Source organism: Anoplophora glabripennis, unplaced genomic scaffold (genome assembly GCF_000390285.2).
Source record: "Anoplophora glabripennis isolate ALB-LARVAE unplaced genomic scaffold, Agla_2.0 scaffold223, whole genome shotgun sequence".
NCBI classification, from domain to species: Eukaryota; Metazoa; Arthropoda; class Insecta; order Coleoptera; family Cerambycidae; genus Anoplophora; species Anoplophora glabripennis.
Genome location: NW_019416365.1, coordinates 144,480 through 154,875, shown reverse-complemented (window position 1 = coordinate 154,875; position 10,396 = coordinate 144,480). Strand labels below are relative to the sequence as shown.

General features: G+C 34.8%; 2 protein-coding genes across 2 annotated transcripts; one reads left to right on the top strand and one right to left on the bottom strand.

Moving 5' to 3' along the window:
* Positions 1 to 197: 197 nt before the first annotated feature.
* LOC108906956 lies at positions 198 to 576 on the bottom strand. The gene is made up of 2 exons (XM_018710405.1): positions 348 to 576; positions 198 to 262 (listed from the first exon to the last, which is right to left on the bottom strand). The coding sequence occupies exons 1-2, from the start codon at positions 501 to 503 to the stop codon at positions 251 to 253; spliced, it is 168 nt and encodes a 55-aa protein (XP_018565921.1). The 5' UTR covers positions 504 to 576; the 3' UTR covers positions 198 to 250.
* A 5,694-nt stretch (positions 577 to 6,270) lies between these two features.
* Positions 6,271 to 9,466, top strand: LOC111691441. Its single transcript, XM_023454274.1, has 3 exons — positions 6,271 to 6,620; positions 7,392 to 9,159; positions 9,419 to 9,466. Exons 1-3 carry the CDS (start codon positions 6,271 to 6,273, stop codon positions 9,464 to 9,466), a joined length of 2,166 nt encoding a protein of 721 aa, XP_023310042.1.
* Positions 9,467 to 10,396: the final 930 nt, after the last annotated feature.

Here is a 10,396-nt window from a genome sequence, read left to right as displayed (position 1 = left end):
ATGGAATGCCAGAATCACCTGGCGTGATCCCCATGTTTGTAACCATGATTGAGGTACACTACATGTTCCTCAGGTTCCTTTTCAAAAACGTAACTCCTGACCAAGGCAACTAGGGCACTAGTAAAAGCCATATTATTTACCATGGATAAAACGGAAACAACAATTTGAAGTCCTGGCATTACCCAGGGTAGAATTCCCGCCATTAGAAACCCTGGCACTATCATATACTGTATCACATTCATCGACATTTTCATTTTCCTGCCTAAATTAGATGGGCTATTGAAAAACGGATTTGAATTTTCACCAGAATCACTTGATTTTAAATTATATAATACAGTACTACTCACAGCTTTTTCAGGTGCGATATTCGAGGGATAGTTGGTTTCTACGCAATCTGTGACATTCTCTTCAATTATTTGTTTATCATTGGTGCCATTATTATTGCTGCTGCCTGCGTGAACGAAACATATCGTTAACGTGAGACAGACCGGCAGTATGTCCATTCTTGAAGAACGTCTGCGAGTAAATGTTGTGTTTCTGCCTTTATTATATTATAACCTACATTTTCAGTAGGGAATTAGTTGATCGGTTTCGCTTCTCTTTTTACCGGTCTCATGTCAAACACGATGCGGTAAAATTGACTACAGAAAGACACGCCTTCATCTCTGTCACGGTAAAATTTTCCATACCAAACCAGACATCGACAATTTAATAATACTCCAGTTTGAACGTAAACAAATTATTAGCAGATATTGCACTTTATGACGGGAAAGGGTATGTAGAATGATAATATAAAAAAAAACTCGAAAATAATGACGCTAAGTTGGCAAATTGCAATTAAGTGGCAAAGTTACGTGTTTTTTTTTTCACTTTTTTTACTTCCCATGAAAATCTAGACGAGCTCTTGGAAAATTTAAGGTAGGTATCTAAAGTAATATTTCACCAATTTGTTAACTGTAAAACAAAGGTTGAATACGGAAAAAATAGTTTTCGAAAATTGCGCAATTATTATGTAAAAAGCGATGAATGTTGATGAAAGGGCCTAGCCGGATAAAATAGTGAAAATTGCCCCGGAGTGAATCGAGACGAAAAAAATACTGGCATGTTCAGCATGAAAAATGGTAGTTCTGTGTAAATTTTCAGCCCAAAAAATGCAAACCTAACCTCAAAAAAAATTATTTCGTGTTTTTCCGTCATTTGGCCATATTTAACGGGTTTTTTTTAATTAAAAGTTTTTTGGCCCTACAAGGTGATATTTTTTCGAAACTCCCAGCCCAAAAGTAAAAATTTTATAAGCGTATTAAAACTTAAAAATTTAATTAAAAAAAAAATAAAAATATGGTTGTCTCGGAAAAAAATATAATGTGTATCTTTGATCAAAGTTTTCCCCTGAATTTTTTCAGATTTTTAAAATTAGTGGAACATGGTCAAATAACTGCATTTTTACGACGTTTTTAGGCCTTTTTCGGCCTAATTCGCTACCAAGAGCCCTCTAACCCACTAAAAATACGGTTATTTATTGAAAAAAGTATTCTAAATATTTTTCAGGTTTTTAAAGTCGATGGGACGTGAAAGTGAACCACAATGACAACGATAAACCATTTTAAAGGGAAGGACTTATCGGAACTAATCATCGAAGGGATTTGTTTTTTCTTCATCTTTTACCTGGAAGATAATTTAGGTATCTTATAAGCTTTCTAATTGATCCAGAGAAACCTATCGAAAAAGAAATTTGAAAAAAACAAAGCAGGATGTGCAAAACAGCGCTATAAATAATTTGTTCCAGGGTCAGGCAAAAGCCGCTCGAGAATTCGCTCTTTTTACATTAAATAGAACTTAGAACTTAGAAGTTAAATAAATGAAATATTACAATCAAAAATCTTACACGCTTCTCACGCGCGCAGGCCGTTCATTAACGTTAACTTTTATTGCTACTAACCGGCTTATTACATGAACTGTCAATATAAAAGTATAATCCTTTCTTTAATTGTCTCTAAAATTCCGATCCGATACGTGCAATAGTTAATTTAAAAAAACTATCTGAGGAGCAGAGAGACGTAAGTGACTTCTTTTTTTTAATTACCGTAAAAATGCACTCTATTTAATGCAAAAAGAGCGAATTCTCGAGCGGCTATTTCCTGAACCAGGGACAATTTATTTATAACGCTGATTTGCACATCCTACTTTGTTAGTTGACTAGAGCAACGTAAATCCAATATTTTCCGATACGATGCTTTGGATCAATTAGAACCTATATCTACTAGATTAACTTTTAAAATGAACGTTTAGTAATTAAGCTATAAGTTGGGTAGTAAAAAAAGTGAAAAAACACGTAAATTTGCAATTTGTTTGAAATTTGCCAACTTAGCGTCGCTTCTTTCGAGTTACTTTTTTGATATTATTATTCTACACACACCCTTCACCATCGTAACGTGCAATAAAATGTTTATTAATATTTTTTTAAGTTTTCAGGGTTTATAATCTAATAGGGTCGTTGCGTTAGATTCCAAAAACTGAATTTGCTATTATTTTTCAGTAGCAAAAGCTTATATATTTATTTTCATTAACTTACTTTTCAGAAAAAATGGATCGCAGAGGAACAATATCAAAATAAAATTTAAACATTTTCTGTCTAAAATTATTGTCTCTCTCGCTGTGACGTCAACTCGTATACAAGCGTAATCGAGACAAACAAAATACACAGAAAACGATTTAACATCATGATTCATGACAGTCTTGATACTTTATAATTTGAGGTTAATATCACAAACCTATAGTAGATCTGTCTTATTTATTATTATACAGTGAGTGTGGCAGTGATAACTGTATATTGTAATTTTTCATACTCTCCATGTTAATTAAAATTATAATAAACAAAAATAACACACAAAATCACAACCGGTCACCAGCACAACAAATAGTAAATAATGATAAATGACAGAAAATGTGACTGTTCCAGTAATGTCAGAATAGCCAACTTAACTTGTTATACCAACATAAACTTAAAGCGTAATGCGCATGCGACATAGTTGACGTCACAACGCCTTATAGAAAAGGGCGGAACATGTTCATATTTTAAAATTAAAATTCTGAAAAAAAACTATAATAATTTTGAAACGTGCTGAATTCAAATAAATAAAAAATATATAGGTATGTGAAACGACCTTGTTCGTTATTAATTCAACTTTTCAACAACTCAGTTTTTTCTCATGTTTTATGAATAAATATGAATATGAAACTTATAGTAATTTAATAATGTAAACCATTAAATTTTTGCAATAATAATTTACATTCACTAAAAAATTTTTATAATAATAGATTTTAGATACAAAATTAACATCGATTTGTAATACACTACTTGCTATACTAATTACCTTTTTATAGATGTATAAGTACACCGTTATGCTTTAGCAAAGCTTAACTCATATACGTATATACGTGAAAAAATGTATGGCGTGTTTCCAATTGGCAAGCCTGTTAAAATCGTTATCTTAATGGAAAAGAACTTTTTTTTCATTAATTAGCCTGATCGTCAGTGTGAAGCAGATACATGCAGAGAAATGTCGCGCGAATGTACCTATGTAAATGTTTATGTCACAATTCAGTTAGTTGTTCAATACAGTTACTTTATGACTTTAACTGTATAAATTTTAACATAAATGAAAGGTGTCCCAGAAATAAGTGCCAAAACTTTAACGACATACTATTTAAGTCTAACTCACTAAAAGCAGCAACTTTTGTCTAATATATTTTTTTCAAAAACCTCTTAGTTATTAAGATAATATGCTTTTTTTTAATTTTATTAGTTTGGAGCTTAAATCGAAACGCTTAGTTGACTGAATAATAAACAAAAAGATGGGGAATTGACTCGCTTACTACAATAAAATAATAAAATTTATTATAATTAGAGATGGAAAATGTTAGGGAGGCTGCAATAGTACAGAGTTGGCTCTAGGCCGAGTTTTCTTTTATGTAATTTTAATCAAACAAAAATTGCTTCTTATAACCACACGCTTTACGCTATAAGATTATACCTACAGGGTTTCCGCCATTTTTCAAGAATTCAAGAATGGCTTTGTGTAGGCGATTTTCTCAAGAGACAATATTTTTTTTAAATAAAACGACCTTTTCAATGTTGCCGCCCGCTTTAAAAAAATACGACCACTGTAAAGGTTTTGACCGTTAAAAGGGAGAGGTAACCAGAGAAAACTATCACCCAGTACATCGATTTGACTAAATCTTTAAGAAATAATATGCAATAATGGTCTAAATAAATGTACCAAATTTTAACGCGATCGGTAAAAGGGTTATGAAGTTATTAATTAAATTTGTTTTATTTTTTACAACTTGAAACTCAAAAACAAAAAATTTTTTATTTCACTTTTTTTTCGTAGATCGTCTTTATTTATCGTCGTGAATGTGCAGTCAATCGTTGTCGGTGAAATTTGCGGACACCCTGTATATGTAAGTATTTGCATAAATAGTACGAAACATAAAAAGCGATTGTACAAAATGATTAACAGTTGTCCTAAGTGTTCCGTGGTTAATCGTCTCCAAAGATCGGTAAATACCCATTTCAAAAACGAAAATGACCGTTTAATAGTCGAAGTTTTTTATAGATGCTATTTTTACTAATGGTAGCGAACGAAGCATCAACTACTCTGATTTGAAGGTTCGCACCGATCAATTTATTCGATACGATACCCTAATGCCTGTCCTGTCGGCCTGGCGTGCAGATGAACAATCCAGGTTTTTCGCCGAGGACGTTGGTCGTGCATTTCTTTGTCATTTGTGCGTGTGTGAGTAACTTTGACGCTTAGCTTGGTAGAGTGGATGGCACATGTTTTTTTTGGCAATCAATAGCATAGCCTATCCTGAGCATAGAGCGGTACACGGCTTGGCCATAGATTTTGCCCATTTTTGCTACTAAAACTCGTAATGCGGCTGAGTAGCATAATATTGATTACTACTTTTTATTTATTTGATAATCGCTACAAAGCTTCCGATCTCTAATTATGCTATAAACCAGCATTAAGCAAAAAATAACAGACCTTTTACTCATCAAAAATACATCAACTTTGTTATTTCAGTAGGTTGTCACTTACACCCGTTTCACATGAAGCGTATGATCGGTTTGTTTAGTGATGATACGCGTTAAATATGAATTGTTCATACAAACAAATGGTACTAGGTTATCTACATTTTTTTATTTATTTGATTTGGCTTATTACGTACACAGCGTTGAATTATTGCAATTACTCTGGCGGCGTTACCTGTTTGCTCTCGTAGCTCCTCAACCATATTAACTGAAGTGGATTACATCTGCTGCTTCAAACAATTCTGTAAATAAAAGTGCAAGGATTCAAATCTGGCGATCGGATGGGCCAGGCAACTGAATCATTTCGACTAATTCATCGTCCAGGACTGACTTAACTAGTCTCGAACAATTCGGCCAATATGGCAAGGAACACCATCATCAAGATATCATTTCGACTAATTTCCAGAGGAACATCAACCAGTACATCATTCAGCATCAGGACGTTGCTTAAAAATTATATATACTTTCGATCATCTCACAGATCCAGTATAATGTAATGACCATTCTTTTCTGAAAATGTTCGTTATGCCGACCTACAAAATGCTGTCGGTGATGATAATCCTGAAGCTGTAAAATCTTTTTGTGCATAATACGGGTATTATTATCCTGCAAACTGACCTTTTTGAAGGGTTATTTGCAATATTCTCCAAAAGTGTATCGTTCATCCTTTATCCTTAAAAGATCCCGGATCCCGAAATATGATACGATTCGAAAAATGATTCATCTCATCTCATCATGATCCTACGGGTCTTAGAAGAATTCCCATGAGTTTCTCTGTAATCTAACAGCATATCAACGTAATCACGATTGTTGGGTACTTATTTAAATGTAAAAGTCTCTGCGCCCTGGTCAGTGTTGCCCTGATCTAAAAAAGGAGAGAACAATTGTAATTTGTTTGACAGTATTGACAGTTGTGCTTCTCATATAAAAATAGTAATATTTGTCATTCATAATTTATGAAATAAAGTTGTTATTTCAAGTAACAAGAAGCTAATTAAAAGATAAGGAACCCGAATATTATACATGGCGCCCGAGCAGGGACTTGCAAGGAAAGAATAAACAGTTTGTTGGTTGACACAGCCTTCCTGAATACGTTAGTTGTTCGTCGCAGGGAGCAGCATTGTGTATACGTAAAATTGGACGAAATTCGGCCATTTTATACAATTTGAAGAATGTGTGAAGAGAAAGAATTCACATTGTTAGTTAGGAGAAGAGGCTCCGTAAAACAAAGGCTTACCCTTTTTCAAAGATACTTGGTGGAGTTGATTACCGCGTCCGAGAGCGAGAATTTTGTTGTTGAAGAAGAATGCGCGTTAGAGCTTGAATCAAGGCTAAATGCAGCACTTTCGTTAATGTCCGATTATGAAGAAATTCAGTTGCAAATCGAATTAACAGTGTCTGAATCCGAGATAGAAAAGCAGTTCCAGGATCGTTCAGGATTTCAGAGTCAGTATTATAGTTGTACCTCAAAAGGAAAAAGATTATTAAATAGTTTTCGGGAAAATCTTAAAGATGAAATAGAGTCAGTACATTCGCATGCTCAATCGATTAATAGTGAAATATGTAGAACTGAAACGGGTTTTGTAAGTGGATTAAAATTGCCAACTATCAAAATTCCAGATTTTCATGGCACTTATGACACTTGGTTAGAATATCGAGATAGTTTTGAATCGCTAATACATTGTCATACTGGTTTATCAGAAATACATAAATTTCACTATTTAAGATCGTCACTAAAGGGGGATGCGTTACAAATAATCAAGTCATTAGATTTTGCAAAAAATAATTATCAAAAGGCTTGGGAATTACTGTGTAACCGGTATAATAATACCAGACTGCTTATAAATAATCACATAAAAGCATTGTTTAATTTGGAAAAATTGTCACATGAATCTTCTATTAAGCTGCGTGCTTTATCAAATAATATTGTTAAACATTTGAGTGCTTTAGATTCACTAGGGCAAAATACTAAAGAGTGGGATACGTTAATAATCCATATGGCTAGTCTTAAATTAGATAATGCTACTAACAGAAAGTGGGAAGAGCATCAGGTAGGTAGTGATCCTCCCACATTGGAAGATTTTCAAAATTTCCTAAAAACGAGGGCAGATTTTCTAGAAAGTTTGGAACTCAAACATGGAAATCGGTCCGAAAAGAAGCAAATTCAATCGTCACGTTGCCTGCTGGGGTCCAGTGTGAAAGAAAACGATAATTTAAAATATTGTGTTCATTGTAAGGCAGCACATTCTCTTAATAACTGTGCAGAATTTCAAAAATTGTCTACCGATTGCAGGTACAATCGTGTCAGGGAATTAAAACTTTGCTTAAATTGCCTCAAATCTGGTCATTTTGTAACACGGTGCAGGATAAAGGCTTTGTGCAACAAATGCAACGGTAAGCACAATACTTTACTTCATCATGAGGCTATAGAGCAAGGGGAAAATTCGAAAGGTTCTGATGCAGTTGTTACTTTATCATCCTTTTCTTCAAATATGGTGTTGTTGTCTACAGTAAGTCTCGAGGTTTTAGATAAGACCGGCAAGCCACGACTAATAAGAGCTGTGTTAGATTGTGGGTCACAGTCGTCTTACGTGACATCAAATTTAGTGAAACAGTTGGGTTTACCGGAAACTCCAATTGAAATAAAAATGGTAGGTTTAAGTTGTACATCAACAAAAATAGAATCGAAATCTCAGGTCACTGTACGTTCTCGTCACAATAATTTTAGTACTTCAATATCGTGTCTTGTGATTCCTGAGATAACAAACCAACTTCCTGAGTTTTCATTCAATCTGTCGCAGGTGGAAATTCCTCAGCATCTTAGGTTAGCTGATCCTCAATTCAACAAAGCGTCTCGAGTAGATATGCTAATAGGTGCTGATATATTCTGGAACCTATTGTGTGCTGCCCAAATAAATCTAGGATCGAACAAACCTGTCCTCCAAAAAACAAAATTTGGATGGATAGTTTCAGGGCCTTTAGGTGTCGGTGGGCAGGAAAAATTTACTCATTGTAACTTATCCGTTGAGAATGACTTACAAAGGCAGGTTTGTAAGCTATGGGAGATAGAAAATGAATTCTCAGAAATTCGAAAATTCTCGAAAGAAGAGCAAATGTGTGAGGATCATTTCACAAAAACAGCGAGACAAGATCAAGATGGACGTTTTGTGGTGTCTATTCCATTAAAGAGTTGTGTGAGTCTGTTAGGGGAATCTAAAAATCGAGCTATTCGACAGTTTCAGCAGTTAGAGCACAAATTTGCGAATAATATTGAATTCAAGAATATGTATGTAGACTTTATGGAGGAATATGAAAGAATGGGTCACATGACTAAGGTGAATGACAAAGTTCAGATTGAATGTGCATACTATTTACCTCATCATGGTGTTCTGCGAGAAAGTAGTGAAACCACTAAATTGCGGGTGGTATACAATGCATCATCTCCTACTACAACTGGCTACTCTTTTAATGATCTTCAAATGGTGGGTCCTACTATTCAGTCTGACTTGATAACAATCATACTTCGTTTTAGGCAGCATACGTATGTAGCGTGTGCAGATATTGAAAAAATGTACAGGCAGGTACTTGTAGAAGAAAGAGAGCGCTCTCTACAACGAATTGTATGGCGTTCTGATACTTCTTTGCCTATTTCAACGTTTAATTTAAACACAGTGACTTATGGCACAGCTAGTGCACCTTTTCTGGCAATTCGGTGTCTGTTTGAATTGGCCAAGTTGTACGAGAATGAGTGTCCTGAGGTAGTAAACATCATCAGACATGATATGTATGTTGATGATGTAATCACAGGGTCGGATTCTTTAGAATCGCTACAGCAAAATTGTGTGGGTCTTCTAAATATTTTGGAACGGGGTCAATTTTTCCTAAGGAAGTGGATTTCTAACTCTGAAAAGGTTCTTGAAGGAATAGATAAGTCTCGATGGTCATCAAGTTCAAAGGGATTTGGAAAAGAAGAGGAAGAAAAATCTAAAACACTTGGTCTAATGTGGTTGCCTCAATCTGACCAATTGTCTTATGACATCAATATTGCTAAAATATCTCGAGTAAGTAAACGAGCTATCTTATCAGAAATCTCTAGAATTTTTGATCCTTTGGGTCTACTTAGTCCTTGTGTTGTAGTCACAAAAATGATCATACAAGAGCTATGGCTTCTGAAACTTTCTTGGGACGAAGCTATTCCGTTACAATTACATACAAAATGGATTGATTTTCGATCAGAGTTACACACTTTAAATGAATTGAACATAGATCGTCACGTCATTTGTAGAAATCCCATTAGAATTGAATTGCATGGGTTTTCAGATGCCAGTGAAAGAGCTTATGGGGGATGTATCTATTTACGCTCAGTAGATGGTTATGGCAATGTGTATGTTCGTTTATTGTATGCAAAGGCAAAGGTCAGCCCTGTGAAACCAACCACAATTCCCAGACTTGAATTATGTGGGGCACTAATATTGTCAAGGTTATATCAAAAGGTTGTCCAGTCTTTAAATGTAAGATTCGATCATTGTCAATTTTGGTCAGACTCAACTATTGTCCTCGCTTGGCTTAAAATTGAACCTTCTAAGCTCAAAACCTTTGTGTGCAACCGTGTTTCGGAGATACAAACTAATACACATCCGTATTCATGGCGACACGTTTCCGGTTCTAACAATCCTGCAGATTTATTGTCCAGAGGTACCAGTCCCTCCAATTTAAAAAATTCCTCATTGTGGTGGCAAGGGCCTGAGTGGCTCCAGAAGGAAGATTATGATAAAGACTTTGTATCTAATGAAAGGTGTTTACAAGATGATAGTGATCTGCCAGATTTGAGGGTCATTAAACAGTGCCTTATTACGCGCACAGGTGAAGAACCGTTTTCTTTTCAAAATTATTCATGTTGGAATAAACTACGGCGAGAGATTGCATATTGTTTGAGATTTTGTAATAACTGCAAACTTAAAGCCAATGATCGCACATACGGTTCTTTAACTACAAAGGAACTCAATGCTTCGGTTTTAATATTAGTAAAAAGAGCTCAGCTTGAATCATTCCGGGAAGATATTAATTCTTTAGATGCTCAAGGTACAATAAAGCAACGTAGTAAATTATTAAAACTTACACCTTTTTTGCATACTGATAGAACCTTAAGAGTTAAAGGTAGATTGACCAATTCAAATTACTCTTTTGATAAAATAAACCCCTTGATATTGTCGGCTGATCATTACTTGACCAAACTGTTGTTTCGCTATGAACATGGGAAATTATTGCACGCTGGACCGCAGCAATTATTGTCTGCAA